This window comes from Aspergillus campestris (assembly GCF_002847485.1).
Source record: "Aspergillus campestris IBT 28561 chromosome Unknown P168scaffold_1, whole genome shotgun sequence".
Taxonomy (NCBI): Eukaryota; Fungi; Ascomycota; class Eurotiomycetes; order Eurotiales; family Aspergillaceae; genus Aspergillus; species Aspergillus campestris.
In genome coordinates this window covers 492,550-512,218 of record NW_020194336.1, presented here as the reverse complement: position 1 = coordinate 512,218, position 19,669 = coordinate 492,550, and the positions used below count along the sequence as shown (strand labels likewise).

The window sequence follows — 19,669 nt, the reverse complement described above, 5'->3', positions numbered from 1 at the left end:
GCCTAAGAGATAGCCCGAGTATTGCAGAGAGACAGAGAGAGAGAAGGGAAAGAGAAAGGGATAGACTCTCAAGAGCCCATCAAAGGAAGAATCCCCTCCGGGGATTGATGAGTTGATGAAATCGCAGCTGCAAACCGGCTTGAAACCTGAGAAATGCGGCCAATACCGGTTTTGCCGCTTGGCGCCAACCGTTGCTCGGAAGCCCTGCCGGCCAATCAGCGGCTGCATGAAGCTCATTTCCAGCCACTCACAGCTTGCATTGGGATGACTCAGCTCATTCTTGGTGCCTTGAAGTGTAGTGTCTTTTTAACACATTACTAATAGGCTACTGGAGAAGATATCTACAACGGTCTACATCGATCAAGTACGGAATTTATCTCACTTCATGTTCAAAAGCACGCTGGCATTCCTCATTCCTAAGAGCAAGCACTACCGACTAGGTATCATGTACGGCTGGACCAGTGGTCTCTGGACCGTCCAGGCGGGGCATCCACCCTCCCGGAACGCGCAAGGATCGACCCTCTCCATCTATCGGACACCAAATGGCCGGTCTAGATTCTCAGTCCCTGATTCGCGGCAAAGTGGCCCGTGGCTGGCGCCTCGAACACCGCCACACTGGATGCCTGCGGTCCCGTGCGGACCACATCGTCATAGTTGCAGGGTTCAAAACCTTTCCATCAGTCGCTGTCGAACCGTCCACATCCGCGCACGCTTGCCGTACATATACATTGGGATTGTAAACAATAAAGCCCCTAGTTGGATGCCCCCCAGCGCCATGAAGACTGTCCGTGATCCCTGGGCGTCCAGCCAGTCGACGATGAAGAGCGAGAATACCAGGCCGTGGAATACATCTGCGATCGGTCAGTCGGACATCATGACAAAATAGTTCGAATAAAATAGAGACAGAGGAAGGGTCAAAAAAAAAGAAGGAAAAAAGAACTTACTCTTGCACCAGTTCAGCGTCACCAGCGCCTCCCCGGCAAACTGTCGGTAACTATCCACCACAAAGGTGATGGCCGTGGTGCTTCCCAAACAGCAGCCAAATGAGATCAGCCCGAAGAACACCGTCGGCACGATCCACGGGTCCTCCTCCTCCGCACTCCAGCCAAACGCCATCAGTCCCGCGGTCGTCGACAGCGCGATTGGCACCGCCATCACCAGCCGGAACTCCGGCTCATAAACGCCTCCGTTCCGCCGCGTCATAGCGGTGACGATCAGGTCCGACACCCGACCGGCCACGGCGGTCCCCAGCAGGCCGCCCACAAAGGGGGAGATATAGACGAGACCCGTCTGCAGCGAGGTGAAGTGGTAGTGGGACCGGCCTTGGAAGATGTGCGAGACCGACTCGGACACCACGATCAGCCACCCCACGGACAGGGCGTACACCGCAGCCGACCACAGCACGGCCGGGTACGCGAACAGCACAAAGGGCCGGTAAGCCGCCCGCATCCAGCTATCCTGCGAGATCCGCCCCTGCCACGGTCGCAGCGACTGCACGAACGGGACGGGGGACCGATCCCGCAGCTGGTTGGTGTAGTGCATGCTTGTGGTGATCGGGGGTGCCCCGGGCCCTACCGAGTCGCTGCGCGTGGACGAGGGGGCCGCTGGTCGGGCTGCCTCGAGATCCCCCGCATGGGACATGCCGTGAGCCAGGGGTGGGGGATGACGGTCTGCGTCAGATTTCTCTGGGTCCCCCGGAGGCCCCACGGGCAGAGGCGCCGGCGCAATGGAGTCCGCATCCGTTGGGCCATGGTCGTCCTTTTCATCCCGCGTCGGACCCAGCGTCTCATCGACGAACCCTACGTGGTGGGCCCCGTCAGCATGGTGGGCGGGCGAGGGCGAGCGCGAGGGCTCTTCCGGGGCCGAGTCGGGGAGGCGCTGGGTATGCGGCGGTCGCCCGTGGAATCCGTGGGTGACAACGTCCGACACACTGCGGTAGAAGGAGGGCCGTTTGCGGGGCCGAGGACGCGGGGTCCGATCCCAGAAGGTCTCTGGCATGAAAAAGAAGATCATCGCCAGACAGACGCCCACGACCATGGCGACGATCCAGAACACCCAGCGCCAGCCCATCCTGCCGATAATGGCCGCGCTCACCAGCGGGACCAGGTTCTTGCCTCCGAGCAAGAGTAGGGTGTAGATGCCCACGCGGTAGGCGCGCTCGTGCAGGAAGTAGATCTCCGCAATGGTGGCCGAGGGCAGGCACTCGACAGGACTCACCGCGATGCCTTGGAACACACGGGCTACCACCAGGCTGGCGAAGTTGGGGGAGACGGCACACCAGATGGCTGAAATGATGAAGAGCGTGGCCCCCAGGAGGTAGACCGGACGCTTACCGTACAGGATGGCCGTTGGGGACATGATCACCGAGCCCACACCCAACCCCAGCATATACAGACCCGTCGTGAAGGCGACCTTCTGGGTGGACACATCATACGTCGTGGCGACTTCCTGGAACCCTGCGGCGAGAACGGGGGTCATGCCGCCGCCCATGAGTGAGTAAAAGCCCAGGGCGATCAGAGCAGCATCCCGGCGCCAGACCGGCCAGTTTAGGGGATCATTGCCCGAATCATCGGGCTGGGGATCCAAGATCACCCGACCATCGGACGTCTTCTTCGTCGGTACGGCGGATCGGGAGGAGGCACGCGAATAGGCGGACTGCAAGGATGTCGCCGATCCACGATTCTCTCGGCGCCTCAGCCCGAGGGGTTCGTTGCGATGAGACGCAAGGAGGAGAACGGTGCCTAGTCCGGTTAGGCAATCTGTTCCAAAACCCGGTCCCGGTCCCGGTCCCACGGGGGCAAGGGCCACTTACCAGGCACTTCGTCGGTTTCTTTATCGCTGAGGATGCCCATCGTAGATTTGGAACGATAGCTTCCATCGGCTGGGACGAACCCTGGTTCCTCTCTCGGGGAACGTCCCCAGCGCCTCCACCACGGGGTGGCTGGCGGGGGGTGAGCGGCATCCTGGGCATGGTCTTCGGGTTTGGTTGTATATCCTGGGTCGCCTGCGGCCGTCATATTCTCACGCTGGCCGATTCCCGAGAATGACTCCCCTTTAAAAAACCAATCCGATTCTGACCTCGGTTGAGGTGCAAGGGGTCCCGATGGAGGGAGAGACCCACCAGTAGGGGACGGCAATGAAGGGGGGGGGGGGTTACAATATCGAACAACAATGGTGTCAGGTCCACACTGTCACAGAATGATCTCGATCACGGTTGACAAACAAAAGACAACAATGAAAAGCAAAAGGAAATTGAAGAGAAATATGTGGTATCACAGGACATGGTTTCGAGAGGAGGGGGCGAAGGTATCACGACCAATATATAGAGGACGATTCCAGATGATAGATAATATTGTATCAGTCGGTCAAGAATGCATGCTGACCAGAGCGAATCAAATGATGCGGGGGTGGACAGAAAGCAAGAAAGTCCGACGGGGTCCAGGAGAGACAAAGGATAGGTTGGCACGAATGAGGATGAAGAGATGGAGAGACACGACAGAAGAGGAAGAGAGAAAAGAGATGGAGTGGAGAGAAAGAGAATATCACGAGGGATGAATTGATGGACAGAGCTTCAGTCACGCGCAAAGTCAGTTAGTCAGGATGGATAAGGATAAGCATAGCGTAGTGTACATAGTGGGGCTTCCGTTGATGTTTTCATCCATTCTCAACCATTCACTTGCCCACCCGTCATATCGAGTGTCGTCATCCTACATTCAGAACATCCAATGTCGATGCTAATCTGGATTTGGGTTACAATCCCTTACTGGACCATGTGGTGATCTTGTCAACCCCAGATTTCTTTCTCGATCAATTAGACAATCTATATCAATACTATGGTACTAACACCACTCTATAGAGTATCCATACTAGGACAGGCCACGTCCAACGCATGGCTACAACTCATACACTTCAACCACCAGTTCATCAGCCTAGAAATCCTGTTTCTCTAGTTCACCGCTGTCATGATAGGCATTGATACATCAGACAAGCTGCACCAGATCTCTGCGCTGGTAGTGGGGACGACCTAGAAACCATCCCCCTACGCGTAATCGGGAGGGGGAGATCGTGATGTTTGGCGTTGGCGAGCATCCATCACCTACAGATTCATGCAATGTGACAGACTTTTCTTTCTTTTTTCAATTGATTTTCCCAGTTTTTTCCCGATTTAAATCCTTGGTTTGCCCTCCGCCGTCACCGCAGGGTCCGGACTGCATGCCGAATCCCCCCCGATCGATATGCATTCTGGAGATCGGCATCAAAGTGATATCAGATCAAATATTTACCGAGAGAAACAATGCCGAGAGGATACACCGCCTCGAGGGGGGAAGAGATGAAGCTGTGGTCGATCGTGGTCTAGCTCAACTGAGGCTTGGCTGAAACGAGAGACAGTCATTTCATCCTTGCTCAAGAGTATCGTTCAAAGATTTGTGGATTCTGCAAAAACGACGAAAAGGGGATCGGCCACGAGGCTTGTCTGCATGGAACGGGGTTTTCTCCGACCGGATCATCCGCATTGTCACGTTTATGCCCTACCGCGGATGGCAGGGATCCTACCCATGCGGATATCTCGATAGGTCCCATTCGTATGGAATAGAATTGGCAAACCCCTCCTATCCATTGAAATCAGTACATCACCTTAGAAATTAGATCAAATCGACCGGTAACAAGCATGGAGGACGAATTCCCAAGGCCTCAGTACAGGGATTCCGTGTATAGCTTTGCAATCCGGCGTACCCAGCACGCAATGGACTAGCGTCCAATCAACCAGCACTAACTCAGCCCTTGTAGGATTCAGTGTCTGATGTTCTCTCTATCCCACCTTTCTCGTGTCCCCTCTCTCGTGCTAGCGGTCCTAAGTCGAGACTTCATATAACGCCATTTGTCTCCTCAATTGCTTGGTCGTTGAGATATCCCAAAATGGTCGATCGCGATCGAGATCGGTCGTTAAATAGCCCGGAAGGGACCAGCATGGGAATGGGATTTCCTCGCCCAAAATTCCTACAGCCATCATGTCAAGCGAAATCTCCTCGGCGGGAGTCACCCTGATCTCGCAGGGGACGGGGTACGGGCTGCTCATCGGCCTGGGCATCCTCTTCTGCGGCGTTATTCTCATCGCCGTCAAGATCCAAAAGGCCTATCTCGACGAAGACTCGGGCACGTCCGAGATGTTTATGGTCGCCAATCGCAGCGTGGGGACGGGGCTGACTGCGTCCGCGGTGTTTTCCTCGTGGATGTGGATCAACGAGACGGTGTTCTCCGCCGTGTTTTGCTACAGGTTTGGGCTGGCGGGTCCGATGGTACGGTCCAGGATGCGCGTGCAACTGACGGTCAATGTCTAACTGTCGGCAGTGGTATGGCTCCGGTCTATGCTTCCAGATAGCTCTCATGGCGGCCCTGGGCGTGCTGGCCAAGCTCCGAGTTCCGTACGCGCACACCTCCTTAGAGATCATCCGCTTGCGATATGGCAAGGCGGCACACGTGGTTTTCCTCGTGCTGAACCTGTGCTGCAACATATTTGGCTGTGCATCCATGATCCTGACTGGGTCGCAATTGATCCATGGCATTGCGGGGATCCATTTCGTGGCTGCCACGGTTCTCATTCCTCTGGGAGGTACTATGCTCTTCCCTTGTGGCACCCCGTTCAATCGTGTCTGACAATTACATTGCTAGTCGTGCTGTACACCGCGGTAGGAGGCCTCAAAGCCACATTCCTAACGGACTACCTTCACACGGCTGTCGCCCTGATCCTGATCATCTACTTCACACTCTCGATCCTCAGTCACGAAGCCATCGGAGGGTTGTACGGACTCTACGACAAGGTCACCGCTGTGGCGGCCGACAACTACATCCCCGGAAACTACCAGGGGTCGCTCTTGACGATGAAGTCCCACGACGCAATAATCTGGGGACTCATCCTCAAGTTCGGTAATCTAGCTCTAGTCGTAATGGTTCGTCTCACTCATTTAAATACGAATGACGTCTCCCACCAAGGATCCTAACACTCAACAGGACACCGCTTTCTGGCAAAAGTCCTTCGCGACCGAAGTCAACGCCACCGTTCCCGGCTACAACCTGGCTGCGGTCGCCATCTTCGGCGTCCCCTGGGGCCTCGGGACCGTCGTCGGGCTGGCGGCCCGTGCCATCCACGACACGCCACTGTTCCCCACGTGGCCAGGTGAGTTCACGCAGGGTGAGGTCCTCTCGGGCTTCGTGATGCCCTACGCCATCCAGGCCCTCCTCGGCACCCAGGGTGTCATCGCCTTCTTTGTCCTGGTCTTCATGGCCCTTACGAGCACGGTCTCCTCGTCCATGATCGCCGTCAGCAGCATCCTCTCCTTCGACCTCTACAAGACGTACATCAACCCGGCTGCCTCGGACCGCCGCATCATCCGAGTCAGCCACCTCTCCGTCGCGTTCCACGCCGTCTTCATCACCGGCTTCTCCATCGTCCTCAACTACGGCGGCGCCAACATGACCTGGATCGGCTACTTCCGCCCCATCCTCACCTCCTCCGGCATCCTGCCACTCATCCTGGCCCTCACCTGGTCCCGCCAGACTCGTCTCGCGGCTACCTGGGCCCCCATCCTCGGCTTCGTCTCAGGGCTCGCCGTCTGGCTAGCCACCGCGAAGTCCATGTATGGGTCCATCACTCTCGCCACGACGATGAAAGAGTGTCCCAGTCTTTACGGGTCCATCGCCGCCTGCTGCTCCCCCGCCCTCTACTCACTCCTGCTCTCCGCCTATCGACCTTCCACCTTTGACTGGCGCGAATTTCTCCGCATCACAGCAGTAACCCAGTCCGAGCCCTCCCCAGTCACCACTATTACTACTACTGGTGACGGTACGACAGATACGACCCCTCCATCCCCAAGCGAAAAAACACCCATCGAAACCGCAACAGCCACCACGATAGAAACAGACGACCTCGTCCACCCACTCGACAAACAGACTCTCGCCCACCTCGCAAGATGGTACCGCATAGCCTGGGTTACCTTCGGCGTCCTTGTGCTGCTCACATTCGTTGCGTGGCCGCTCCCGCTGTATCGCGACTATATCTTCGGTCGGGCGTTCTTCGCTGGCTGGACGACGGTCGCTATCGCGTGGCAGTTTTTTGCGTTCGGTGCGGTCGTCGTGTACCCGGTTTATGATGGACGGTGGGAGATTTGGAGAGGTGTTCGGGGTGTGATGGGGAGTGTTAGGGGATGGTTGAAAAAGAGCAAGTAGGTAGTAGATGGTAGTGAGGTTTATAGCTGCTGCTACTATTTGGATATAGAAGACGGAGGGACTGTCAAAATAATGGAGACAGAATATCCTCTGCGTGAGGGTCCTCTATCTTGCTCAAACGTAGGTAGAATACCGAATCAAAGACAAGAGTATATATACTATACATTATAAGACTCTGTAGTAACATAGTACTACGCAGTTATGTGTTGGATATCAAGACCCTGCCATTCGCCAATTGATGTTTCTGGTCGAATGGTCAAGATAAGATACATGTTGACAATATGCAATAGAGCTTCTTTTTTTTTTTTTTTTTTTTTTTTTTTTGTTTATTGAATTTCTTCTTTCGAGGATAATCATTGTAATAACCTCTGATTCTCTATCATTGGCTTGATTTTTTATTTTAACTCTCGGTATCTTACTTATTCTTATCTTTATGCTAGTCTTATTTATTCCTACCCTATTCTTATTTTCTGATCAAATTCATTTATCTTCTAGCCGATGGCCGAACTAACCTTTTGTCTTATCTGATCACTGACCTGTTGTAGGTCGCAACCGCGTATTAAGAGGCGTGATAAGACGATGGTCTGGGATCCCCCACTAGGCAATTTCAACTGACCGGACTGACATGGGACGACGATCGTGAAGAATCCGTCAACCGAGCGGTCGTTATCCGGGGAAATCCCACATCGTCCGGGACACAATATGACCGGTCGATTCGAGTGCGGGGGGATCTTGGCTCCACGTGAAGACGAAGCAGCAATGGACCGGGTGTCAAGAACTCGGATGGGGAGAAGGAATGAATGAACACCGTGGAGTCAACCCCCAGAAGGAAGAAGAGCTACAGGGGAGACAGCTCGGAATTCCCTCAAAACAGCAGGGATTGACTAATCGCGTACGCCGCCCTGTAAGCCGAAGCTTTTCTCCCCATTTCTGACTTCGTTTTTCTCTCTTTTTCTTTGGATCGGATTTGTGTTTGTGACGACCATATTCTGCTTCCTCTTTTTCGATTCTCAACTTTGTATTTTCCAATTAGACTCCGAAAGAACGCGCAACATGGCCGTCGACCAATCCAACCCCTACGGCTTGTCCGACGAGCAACGGACAAACCTCCTCAGCCTTACCCGCCAATGCGCCGACCTGAAGCTGTTCGAGCTGCCCAGCGGGATGACACCAGGGGATGCCCCTGATGCCATCTGCGATGAGTTTTCTCTTTTGTAATCTGCGCCCCGTTTCCCCCTCTCCGCATGAATCGGGTCCCTCGACCAAGGCTGACCCCCGTAGGCGCTATCTCAAAGCCCGCAAATTCAGCCCCCACGACGCCCTAAACCAGTTCCAGGCGGCGCGACAGTTCCGGGAGAAGAATCGCGTCTTCGAGGTGCATGATCGCGTTCGCGTGCAGGACTTCGAGACGGCCAAGGGGGTGGTGAGTTATCATATAGTTAATAGGCACTTGTAGCCTATCTCCAGGTCGAAATACCGAGGTTACTAACAAGACAAGTACCCCTTCTGGACCGGCGCGCGCGACAAAAAGGGTCTCCCCGTCTGTCTGGTCGACATGGTCAACATGAACAAGAAGTCGCTGGCCGGCTGGCAGGACAGTCGATTCCTGCCCCATTCCGTCGAGGGCGAGGACCAATTGCAGACGCTCGATCTCCTGCAATTGGCGTCTGCCATCTTCGACGACATCACCCGCTTCGTCTTCCCGCTGTGCTCGGCGCTCCAGGATCCGTGCCACCCCGTCGCGAGCGCGATCATCCTTGTCGATGCGTCGAACATGAACATGATGCAGGGGTTTGATCTGCGCGTGTTCGCCCGCGATGTCAGCTCGCTCTTGACGACGTGTTATCCTGAGACGATCCATAAGATTTTTGTATTGCCCCCTCCCCTTTTCTTGTTTCCCAAATTTAAAGCATTATATATAGTAAACTAACCAATACAGGTCTGCAACACCCCCTCCTACTTCGCCACCATTTGGAAATTCCTCAAAGGCTGGGTCGACCCCGTCACAGCCGACAAGCTGATCTTCCTCACCCAGTCCGAGGTCCTCCCGACGCTAGAGGAGCACATCGACACCGCCAGTCTGCCCGCCTCGCTGGGTGGCTCGCACCCGTGGAAACACGGCGAGCGGCCACTGCTCGATGAGCCCACGAAGGCCCTCCTCAAGGTGGATGAGCTGCCGCCGGGCCCGATGAAGTGGGTGGTCGATGAGCAGGGACGGCGGTGTCTGGTGGCTGTGGGGTCTGAGGGGGGTAAGCCGCGTAGGGAGACGGTGGCTGTTTTGGGGGATCGTTGAATTGTCACACTGTGTACATAGAGTATGGTATACCTTTGATAGATTCGTTTGTGATAGATGTGGCTATATTTCGGGTTTGGATGATGTGTAGCGGTGTATCATTTGTATGGATTACTGGACGGGTCAGGTGATGGTCTGATAACTACTGGTAGGTAGTCATGCCACACTTGTCAACTGTCTCATTCTGGGCTTTCTGTAGTGAGACTCCACAATCAATGACATGGGTGACTTTGTCACTGGCTATGCCATGTCGGATACTACAGTACCTACGACCTACCACGGTACTAAGGGAGTGATATCGCTGCCTTGCCTGACGAAGACCTACCGTGATGTCGCAGCCTATTGGGATTATTGGTCTCAGTCTCGAGTCTGTGTATCTTTTTGATTCGAGATCTGTTCTAATTCTACGCCAAACCCTCAATATACCTGATCGTCTACGAGCTACACTCATAATCTGGGGGCTCAGTTCCTGCCACTCCGCGCCGCTGGGGCCTTATCCTCCACCAGAGTATTCTACACCAATGTCTGGGTTGTCTGCTTCGATACAGGCTGCGTGTCTACGCATCACTCATTCGGGAAAATCTCGATGCGAGGTTCTGGGTGTTGAAGAGGAGGAGCACCACGGAGAGTATCCGGTGGATTTGTCGTAGGTGGGGCAGCGGTTGAGGGGGGTGCTGCGGCGAGAGGACAAGCAAACGGTCGAAGTAGCGGTCGAGACGGAGTATGTTCAAATATGCGCTAGGAATCTGGGGGAATATTCACCATGTTAATCGTGAGCATTCCTGTTCCTCCTTTGTCTTGGTTGTGTCCGTTCAGTATTGCTCTATCCCCACTACCCCACCAAGAGGCAAAACGCTGTATGGTGTCTCGCAAACTGCAGTGGGTTGCTTCGAGAGTTACCTGTTCGAAACAAATTCAACAAGACAGGTATCAAATCAGCATGACAGGAATTTGCTTGTCAGAGCCGGTTAGAGGAGTGGAGCGGAGTGGAAGGTGACCGTCCATTCGACGCAAACGGCCACAGCCAAGAGGACACGTGACGCGGAGACGGCTGGAACCCCCTAAGCAGGGCCTGAGGCTGTCTCCGGCCGCCCAAAAAAGAAGGCCGCCATTCCACCTGCGTCTCTCTTCTCTTCTTTTCCTCTCCTGTCTGCTCTGTCTCCTTTCTATCTGACTTCACTTTTGGCTTTCTTTTTACATCTTGTTTTAATATTACTCCGATATTTCGCTTCTTTTTCGTTATCCTCCGTTTAATTTACACTCTCCTTGTCCTTAAGTGGCCTGTCCTCCCTCGCATCAAGCGTCGTGGCTTCATGTTACAAGATCGCCGATCCTAACTTCCATCCTGCATCCGACTGGTTTCGCCTCGTGCGACGCCTCTTGTTTACATTCATCCGCTCATGATCGATTCTGAGTGAACTCGGAGACTATTTTCGCTCATTCCCTTTTTTTTATACTTCGACAGACTACCATAATGAAGCTACACCACATCTCGTCCGCCCTCCTTCTCCTCCCTGCTATCGCAACAGCCTTAGCCGACGCCAACGATGCGAATACGTTCGCGGAGCGCGACGTCGTCAATGCGAACGCCGCCCTCCCGGATGTAGATAGCCTCGCTGCGGCCCCCAAGGGCTCTTCCCGTGGGACGCTGGACGCCCCCGTCGATGGCAAAGATGGACGACCACATGCGGGCCCATGGGTGGAAACAAGCGCGGACCGTGATCGCAAGAAGCAGGGCAGTGCCAAATCGTCGGATGACATGTTTCCTCCCGACCCCAAGTCTCAGCACCTAGGTCCTGACGGGCAACCGATCCCGTACTCGAACGACGGCGTCATGGACGATCGAAACCGGGTAGGCCCCAAAGAGGGCACGCGGGGCACGGAGGGTGGTGTGTCGGAGAAGATCAAGACACCCTCGTATAACGCTGGCGAGAAGACGCCAGACACTCCGAAGGAGGCTCCGCCTCCGCCGCACAGCGAGCAGCAGAAAATGCCTCCGTCGAAGGAGGAGGTTGAGGTCAAGGACTCGAAGAATTCGGGCAATCCTAACCTGGGGAAGGTCGAGGTAAATCGGATCCCAACGCCATGATCTATACGTGACTGTGGGCTAACTGTCGCAGAAACCTGCCGCCCTGCCGGAAAAACCGCACGACATCCCCCATCCCAAGGCCCCGACGTCCGTCAAGAACGATCCTCTTGGCCTCGATAATTCGGGGACCCGCGATAGCTCGTCGGTGGCGGGGGGGACACTGGTTGCTGAGGAAGAGGGCAGCGCCTTTCACTCTCTGCTCTTCTCCTTTACCATGATCGTCGTCTCCGAGATTGGCGACAAGACGTTCTTGGTCGCCGCTCTGATGGCCATGCGCCATCCCCGTCTGCTCGTTTTCTCGGCCGCCTTCAGCGCCCTCATCGGCATGACCGTCCTGTCCGCCATCCTCGGACACGCTGTACCCACCCTCATCCCTAAGACTTATACCAAATTCTTGGCAGCGATCCTCTTCTTCGTCTTTGGGCTGAAAATGCTCAAAGAAGGCCGCGACATGGCTCCCGACGAGGGCGTCGGTGAGGAGATGAAGGAAGTTGAAATGGAGCTCGAGGAAAAGGAGCACCAACAACTGCGCATGGACCGCCGCCGTTCGTCTATCACCCCTCATTCCCTGGAAGCCGGCCGCATGCCCGGTCGGCGCAAGTCTCGCTCGTCGGCCAACCGCCTCCCTTCGCCCCCCGAGAGCGTCTCGTCCTCCTCCTCTCGCGATTCGTCGCCCGGTCGGGGTCGGCGGTGGGACGACTTCCTGGTCGGCATGAACAACCTGCTGTCGCTGCTTCTCAGCCCCGCTTGGGTCCAGACGTTCGTCATGACCTTCCTGGGCGAGTGGGGCGACCGCAGCCAGATCGCCACTATCGCCATGGCTGCGGGGCAGGACTACTGGTGGGTGACCGTGGGAGCCATCACGGGCCACGGTCTATGTACGGCGGCGGCCGTCATCGGTGGAAGTGCCATCGCAGGCCGCGTTAGCATGCGCGTCGGTAAGTTTTTTCAACCCCTGATCTATCCTCCGCTGTGTACTAACGTGGATTCTAGTGACCCTCGGCGGCGCCGTTGCTTTCTTGGTCTTCGGAGCCATCTATTTGATCGAAGCGTTATTCTATTAGCTTGAGACTTGGATTTGGCTGCGATCTGGCGTTGTGGCTATTACGATTCTCTGTAAAGTATAGATCGAAAGTAATCAGTGTACCCTCCTATGAATTGATCGAATACGGAACCGTTTTGTCTTCATTGCGCTTTTATAACTATGGGGAATCTTGAAGAAGTGTAAATTGTATCTGCCAAATGTACTACTATTTATCCTGCTTCTGCATAGTCGCATCACCGTAGTGCAGATAGGTACCTGAACTCGTGGATGGTAGGTCGCTGGTCATACGATTTGCTCGATACGATAGTTTGATCAGTGCTTCTTAGCAATCATTTACTCGATTTGGTTAGATGAACAAATCGAAATATCAATGATCCAAGAGCTTTGCGACGAAAGAAGAGAAAAGAAAAGATTCTATTTGCCAAGTCAGGAGTTTCAAGCCTTGCTGGACCCACAATTTCGTGCGATCAGGTGGGGAAATATTCCGAGGGTCATTGGGGTGTCTAGGGTCATTAGGGTCACTAGCTATATATTCACGTGATGTGATAGGTCAGGTGATCGGTTTACATAAGTGATTCTACCCTAAAACCCCTAGCCGACGTACCCCAACCTCACTCCACCGTCTCTTTCTTTTCCTCAGAGCTATCATCCAAGTCGACAAAAACACTTCTCTATCAATAACGACTAACAAAATCATCAGTTTCCATCGACTTTCATCGACATTTTACTTGGTTCGGCGGGTTACTGTGGCATCAGAGACTGACCGACTGACTGACTGACCGCCCAGCTTGACCTGCCTGGTATGCAACGCTCACGGTCGCGCTCAGTGTCTCGTGCACACGGCGCCTCCCCGGCCAAACACGCCAAGGGGACTTCAGTGGACATGGCTCGGAGTGCTCAGCCTCAGAGACGTATGACCAGGAGTCAGAGTCGAGATATTGAAGGAGGGAGTGAAGTTGGCAGTGCAGTTGTTACACCATCTCGGGCACGACGCAAAGCGGCCGGTAAGTTTTGTTTGTTTACTTTATCTTTGTCTTAGTCAGCGGTTATATACATTGCTTTGGACTTCACTTGTTGATGGCTTTGTCTATGCTTTTTCGCTTTTTATATTGTGATTGATGTTTTCTCTGTTTGGATTGTTTGGATTTTCTTGTTTCTGTTTCACTGAGCTCAAGCTCACTGCCAACAGCCTTAGAAGTTGTTGTGGAAGAGTCTCCGGCACGGTCGCATAAACACTACAGACCCGACTTCATCCCTGATTCGCCTGAGGATGCGACCAATATCTCAGGGACGACGTTTATCAATCCCCCGGAGGTCGACACCTCGGCTCTTGATCCGGAGTTGATGCTTGACGAGCTGCCGGATCTCGAGTCCAAAGCAAAAGACATCGTCAATCTCCTGGTTCCTGCTGGTTCTGTAAACTTCGTCGGCGCCGTCAACGCGGCAAAGACAATCCACACTTCCAGGAACCCGCAGAGCAGACTCTTCAACAACAGGAAGAAGAAGCTCGTGCAGGAGGTGGCGCAGTTCGGCCAGGATGGGAACGACTACATTGATGTGAGACGTGTTCGCGACCTCCTCTACGCAACTCTAGAGGAGAAGGGGGCATTGGGTCAGGGCTGGAGCCCTGACCCTGTACTATACAAAGCGAACTGCGCCCAGCTTGCTATCGACATCTTGACTCAGTCCCGAGCGCAGCCGGTGGGGCAGATAATCCGCCATCTGGAGGCGCTGTTTCCCTCCATGTTCCTGAGCGACCTTGTCGGTCGGGGCGCAAGAAAAGCAGTCGGAGAGAGCACGCTCGAGCGCGACACTCTCTCCTTTGCGATCGAGATCCGCACTCAATCCTTGATCACGACGCTAGAAGACCAGAGCCTACATGAGAGGGAGTTCGATCCCTACGAGTCCCTCGGCGAGACGTTCTACACGGTCCCCGTCGACGAGAGCGTCTTCGACGACAACGAGCCCCTCCGCGGCTTCGGCCTGGAGAAATTTAGCGACGCTGATGGCTTCCTCCCTGAGGCGTTCTGCGGCCCGGTCAACGAACGTGTCAATGATATTGGCATGTATTTGTCTGGCGATCGCGACGAAGTCGTGAGTGGCCTAAAGGGACAGTTCCCTTGGCAACGGTTTGCCTTGCGGGCTGCCCAGTGGATCCGCAAGAGGGTCGACGAGATCGATGCCGATTTGAGCGGCCAGGATAGTGTGGATGTCGTCCGCGAAGGCTTCTTCACTCCCACTAGGGATCGCCGCAGTATGGGCACAGACAGGCGCAGTGTGGGTACAGACCGGCGCAGTGTGGGTACAGACCGGCGCAGTATAGGTGTGGACCGCCGCAGTATGGGTACAGACAGGCGCAGCGTGGACAGGCGCAGTGTGGGTGCAGACAGGCACCACAGAGAGCGACAGGAAAGCGAAATAGTGCAAGCGAGAGAGGAAGCTATCAGAGAGCAGGTCAGAGAACAGCTGCTCAGAGAGGAGAGGGAGAGACAGCATAGGGAGCGACTGGAGAGAGAGAGGCAGGAGATTGAGAAGGAGGAGAGAGAGAGAGAGAGACAGGAGAGACAGAGGGAGGAGAGGGAAAGAGAAGGGAGGGAAAGACAGGAAAGAGAACGACAGGAGACGGAAAGACAAGAAAGAGAAAGACAACAGAGGGAAACAGAAGAGAGAGAAAGACAAAGACAAAGTGAACAAGGAACTGCCACTGCTTCCTCTAAATCCCTGGCACCAAAGGCCCATCCGTGAGTGCCCCCGCGGTTGATGAAAATCGTTTACTAACAGTACACAGAACATACTTGAGGACCGGGTTTATGGAGCGCCTTATACAAAGACAGAGAGAAAATCGCGCCCGCCTCTCTGAAACAGGCCCTCGTCGACAGTCAGACGTCATTCAATCCGCTCCCCAGACTGCACCTGAGGGGATTGAGCCACGCCGGCAGACAATGGCAGCTATCCCGCAGGCTGCAGCTTCACCTGAGGACCGAGAGATACCCGCATCCCCTCTGGCCGATGAGTCCACGTTTAACGTGGACGATGACTTCTACGCTCAAGCCGAACAGTCCCTTAGTCCGGTCGTCACCAGGATCCGAGCCACTCCAAGCTCCCGCCGGGGGACTCCCTCAGCGCAAGCATCCGCCACGCCCCACCCGGCCAGTCACATCCCATCGAGCATGGAACTCTGGCAGGCCGCCAAAGCGCATCCCGCTGTATCTCAGCGCCCGATAGCCGCACAGCAAGGGCCCCGTATAGCAACGTTCATCGACCGCCAGGACAACGCATACAGGGTATCACCGATCCAAGACGCCGAAAGCGTCCAAAGGAGACGTCCGACAGAGGAAGCCTCCAGAAAACGCAGACGATCAGTAACCGAATCATCCACCGACGACTCCGACAGCGACGACTTCACCAGCGATGAGCGCACCGTAGGCGTCGAACGTCGACGGGCCCAAAAGCCCGTCCAACACCCAGCCAAACGCCAGAGACTGAACAACCACCCTCGAGAGGAACCCGCGCAACAATTAAACGAGGAGCTCGCGCAAATTACAGCTCCCGAAGAGCAACAAGAAGAAGAGCAACACCAAGAATCCCCGGTACCCTCCTCCCAACCCCGACCCGGAGATCCCCCAACGCATCGAGAGGCGTTATCGGTCGCGGACAAAATCGCGTCTATCAGCAGAAGTGGACAGAAGGCCAAACCCGACGGCTCGTCCGACTAATCGAAGAATTCGGTCTAAGCTGGCGGGTCATCAAGGAGGAAAATCTGGCACAGGGGGTTCGGCCCGACGAGGAGAAATTCGACAAGGACGATCTTCAGATCCGTGGTCGGGCTAGAGTTTTGCGCGAGCGATGGACAAAGTAGGTTTCCTTTTCTCCCCTTGTTGAATTCTTTCTGGTTGTGAACGGCTCGTTAACTTATGGCTGTACAGGGAGGGTGTACCTCTTCCTAAGAACTTCGACAAAATCACCATGCGTGACCGTTCGAAAAAATAGTTGACAGTACATAAATGATCGCTGCCTACATTTGGAAAGTATTTGGGGCTCAACGCTGTGTTTTGTTTTGATTGGCGACTTGTTACTAGCGACATGATACCCATGGTGTTTCGGCGTTCTGGGTTTGGTTCGTGACTACGCTTATTTCTACCAGTGGATTTTACTTTATCTGGAGAATACCAATTCACCAAAATAAGTTTGTTACTTTACATATTGGTCTATTTACATTCTTGAATCGAACCAAGATCCAAAGTTGAATCCATCCAGTGGATTAGCATTATGTAGCGAGTGGCGTGGAGGTATTCTCCGGTATTTGTACAGTAGATACTATACTAATTCCTACCAGACATAGTAGGAGTGTAGGATCCAACCAACCGACCAGCGATTAGAAGACATCCAACCATGTATCCACCAGGGACACACGGTCAACAGATAGCCAAGGTTAAGAAGCCTGGCTATCCGCACATAACACCCTCGTCTTCCCATCCGGTAGCGATGCTCGCCCCTTCAGAAAGAACAGAGAAAGGGTACTGGCTGCTTACGCAAGCCAGCCACCAACAACAACAGGCAAGACCATCGCCCCAAGCAACACGCCATTTCGGCTCCCCGCACCGGGACTCGCCGACGGGGAGCTCGAAGCAGACGACCCCGACCCTGACCCGGAGCCCGACGAAGGCGCCAAAGAACTAGAGGGCGAAACCGTCCCAGACGCAACAGGCACCATCGTCGACGACGCCGCCACGCGCGCCATGCCGGCTCCTCCGTCTTTCGCGGGCGCAGCTGTGGGCGCGGTCAGAATGCTCGTTTGCACGGGTTCTTCGGGGCTGTTGTTTTCTTTGGCACTGCCGCTCTTGGAGGGCGGTGCGCTGCCGCCTGTTTGCACGATGGTGGGGTTCACGCTGAGGGTGTGGCCCGGTTCGTAGTCTGCGTCGTCGGAGGCGGTTATGATGTGGGAGATGTCGCCGTCGTCTTCTTCTTCTTCGTCTTTTGCGGGGATGGGGGAGGTGCGTTTGTGGAGGCGGAGCTTGGGTTTGGGTTGGTGGTGGACTGCGATTGTGCTGGATTGGACTGTCCAGGCTGATTTTCCGCCGCCTGTTTGTTTTATGTTAGTTTTATATCTCTTGTTATAGTGATTTTTTTTTTTTTTTTTTTTTTTTTTTTTTTTGCGTAGGAAGACGTACAGTTCAGGCCCGGATATCCGGCACACTCCTCATCGCACTCGGTGTCGAGGACCATGGCCGCGAAGGGGGGCAGCTCGTCGCCACAGTAGCATTTGTTGGCGTCGTGCAGGGCAAAGACTTGGTGGTTAAGCTTTTTGCACGTCTGCTGGCATGTTGCGGGCGACAGGAAGGAGGTCTCTTTGGGGGCTGCGTCGGAGCCGATCAATTGGAGGTCCCCTGCGCTGTTGTAGCAACCTTGGCGGATGGTGGCCGATGTACCGGTGGAAAGGGCGAGGGAGATGAAAGCCAGGGAGAGGACTTTGCTCGTCATTTTTATTTGTGTATTTGTGGATTTTTCGAGGGTTTATTTGGGATCATTCAAGTCAATTGAATGAGCTAGGTGAGTGAGTGTGGTGGATGGTTGTTTTGTTTTGGTCGGTAGAATGAATGAATGAAGTGTATACAAATGGAAATGAAGATGAAACGGTAAATTGAATGAATCAATTAGACTGAATGAAACAAAATGACAGACATGCAACCTCAGAGAGAGACAGATAAATTGAAGGACCGGTGTTACTTAGAGTAACGCTGCGACATCAAACGGGACCGACATGTCTTATACTCCGTACTAATCGAACAGTTCGTCAGACTTTCGGGCCCTAGGGATGAAATGAACCATACTTTCCCCCTGGAAAGTCAGAAACAAACCCTGGAAAGAGTCCTGAAACGGCGGGCATTCTCCAGATCCCTTCGGCTGATGGGATCGGCGGACCCACTGCGGACGATCTCTTGCTCTTTCCATCCTGGCTGGGAGTCGCTTACGCCGTCTGGTGGATGGCGGTGATGTCACTGATCGACCACTATTGTTTTCTTCAAGCCAAAACCCTAGAATTCTCTTCCCTCGTGGAGGGGCCGATGAAAATTTGACAAGCCCTGTTGGAATTGGGATCGATGGTGTAGCCCTAACCCTGTTGGGTGGATTGAGGTCATACTCCGTGGACCGGGCTCATCACTGGCTTGCTGGGATGGAGCTAGGATGGAGCTGGGGTGTTTCGTGCCTGTCGATCAGCATCGTGTCTGAAGTCAAGCCCTGTCATATTTTTCCTCGCACTCACGCGCGGAGGTTGCTGAGGATGGACTCCCTCAGTGTCAGCGGAGGAGCCCGGCATCCCGGCATCGCTCGGAAACAGATATTGGATCTATCCACTGCGCCTTCGAAGGCGTGACGACTACGAGAGAACCAGTGGGCCCTCTAGTCGGTCAGCATCAATTCAACAGGGCAAAAGCGACAGGTCTAAACATGGTTGTCAGGGGAGAAAGAGACGCAGCCCAACAATCTCCTACCCTGTCAACCTCCTAATCCAACCACAATTCCCTTCAAAATGACTTCATCACGACATGATCGCCAGGGCGAGCGAATTCCTGGTCCCGCCTAGTCGCTTGGCAGGGACCCGCAGTCATTTTGGTCGAGCTCCTGTGATCCATGACCGACACTAGGGATTGGACTTGGGCATGTGCGCTGGAAGAGATCTAGCGTCATGGCGGGGTGCCACGAGACTCAGGAGAGACCGCATCATATCTACGACGGTATGACAAATATTACAGTACGACTTTGGCCTGGAGAATACATCGAGCGTTGTCTGAAAGTTCAGCTGAAGACACTGTCAGTTTATCAGTCTGTCACTGACCGATCAGGTCATCTCCGGCCCGTGTGAGTACTACCCTAATCAAGATGAATCGGGATATATTACACTCGTTGGACATGGCTTTACTAGAAACATGACAGGAGTACATGTACCCTATCTTATGAATGGCTATATGAATGCAAGCCATGTTTGATGGTGGTAAAGTCTGGATGGTGCATCAGT

At 54.3% G+C, this 19,669-nt stretch overlaps 6 protein-coding genes across 6 annotated transcripts; 4 read left to right on the top strand and 2 right to left on the bottom strand.

Moving 5' to 3' along the window:
- Positions 1 to 478: 478 nt before the first annotated feature.
- On the bottom strand, positions 479 to 3,138 carry P168DRAFT_286039 (putative MFS transporter). The gene is made up of 3 exons (XM_024836264.1): positions 2,813 to 3,138; positions 945 to 2,741; positions 479 to 851 (listed from the first exon to the last, which is right to left on the bottom strand). The coding sequence occupies exons 1-3, from the start codon at positions 2,850 to 2,852 to the stop codon at positions 664 to 666; spliced, it is 2,025 nt and encodes a 674-aa protein (XP_024696451.1). The 5' UTR covers positions 2,853 to 3,138; the 3' UTR covers positions 479 to 663.
- Positions 3,139 to 5,009: 1,871 nt separating this feature from the next.
- Positions 5,010 to 7,279, top strand: P168DRAFT_246007 (sodium:solute symporter family protein; the record flags this gene model as incomplete). The annotated part of the gene is made up of 4 exons (XM_024834028.1): positions 5,010 to 5,297; positions 5,350 to 5,611; positions 5,671 to 5,948; positions 6,010 to 7,279. 4 exons carry the CDS (start codon positions 5,010 to 5,012, stop codon positions 7,222 to 7,224), a joined length of 2,043 nt encoding a protein of 680 aa, XP_024696450.1. The 3' UTR covers positions 7,225 to 7,279.
- Positions 7,280 to 8,277: 998 nt separating this feature from the next.
- P168DRAFT_323076 (SEC14 family lipid-binding protein) lies at positions 8,278 to 9,608 on the top strand (the record flags this gene model as incomplete). Its single annotated transcript, XM_024840641.1, has 4 exons — positions 8,278 to 8,438; positions 8,506 to 8,647; positions 8,723 to 9,094; positions 9,164 to 9,608. 4 exons carry the CDS (start codon positions 8,278 to 8,280, stop codon positions 9,515 to 9,517), a joined length of 1,029 nt encoding a protein of 342 aa, XP_024696449.1. The 3' UTR covers positions 9,518 to 9,608.
- A 1,383-nt stretch (positions 9,609 to 10,991) lies between these two features.
- P168DRAFT_313994 (UPF0016-domain-containing protein) lies at positions 10,992 to 12,670 on the top strand (the record flags this gene model as incomplete). The annotated part of the gene is made up of 3 exons (XM_024839723.1): positions 10,992 to 11,582; positions 11,638 to 12,544; positions 12,600 to 12,670. The coding sequence occupies 3 exons, from the start codon at positions 10,992 to 10,994 to the stop codon at positions 12,668 to 12,670; spliced, it is 1,569 nt and encodes a 522-aa protein (XP_024696448.1).
- An 864-nt stretch (positions 12,671 to 13,534) lies between these two features.
- Positions 13,535 to 16,367, top strand: P168DRAFT_277507 (uncharacterized protein; the record flags this gene model as incomplete). The annotated part of the gene is made up of 3 exons (XM_024835614.1): positions 13,535 to 13,655; positions 13,841 to 15,392; positions 15,440 to 16,367. 3 exons carry the CDS (start codon positions 13,535 to 13,537, stop codon positions 16,365 to 16,367), a joined length of 2,601 nt encoding a protein of 866 aa, XP_024696447.1.
- An 812-nt stretch (positions 16,368 to 17,179) lies between these two features.
- Positions 17,180 to 18,439, bottom strand: P168DRAFT_331149 (WSC domain-containing protein; the record flags this gene model as incomplete). Its single annotated transcript, XM_024841640.1, has 2 exons — positions 17,823 to 18,439; positions 17,180 to 17,733 (listed from the first exon to the last, which is right to left on the bottom strand). The coding sequence occupies exons 1-2, from the start codon at positions 18,130 to 18,132 to the stop codon at positions 17,180 to 17,182; spliced, it is 864 nt and encodes a 287-aa protein (XP_024696446.1). The 5' UTR covers positions 18,133 to 18,439.
- Between the last annotated feature and the right edge of the window lie 1,230 nt (positions 18,440 to 19,669).

Excerpts from the sequence above, each read along its gene's own strand:
- P168DRAFT_286039 (XM_024836264.1), bottom strand. The coding sequence starts at position 2,852 with ATGGGCATCCTCAGCGATAAAGAAACCGACGAAGTGCCTG. Across the intron at positions 2,742-2,812 it reads AGAAACCGACGAAGTGCCTG|GCACCGTTCTCCTCCTTGCG; the intron begins GTAAGTGGCCCT and ends TAACCGGACTAG. Across the intron at positions 852-944 it reads GACGCTGAACTGGTGCAAGA|ATGTATTCCACGGCCTGGTA; the intron begins GTAAGTTCTTTT and ends GACCGATCGCAG.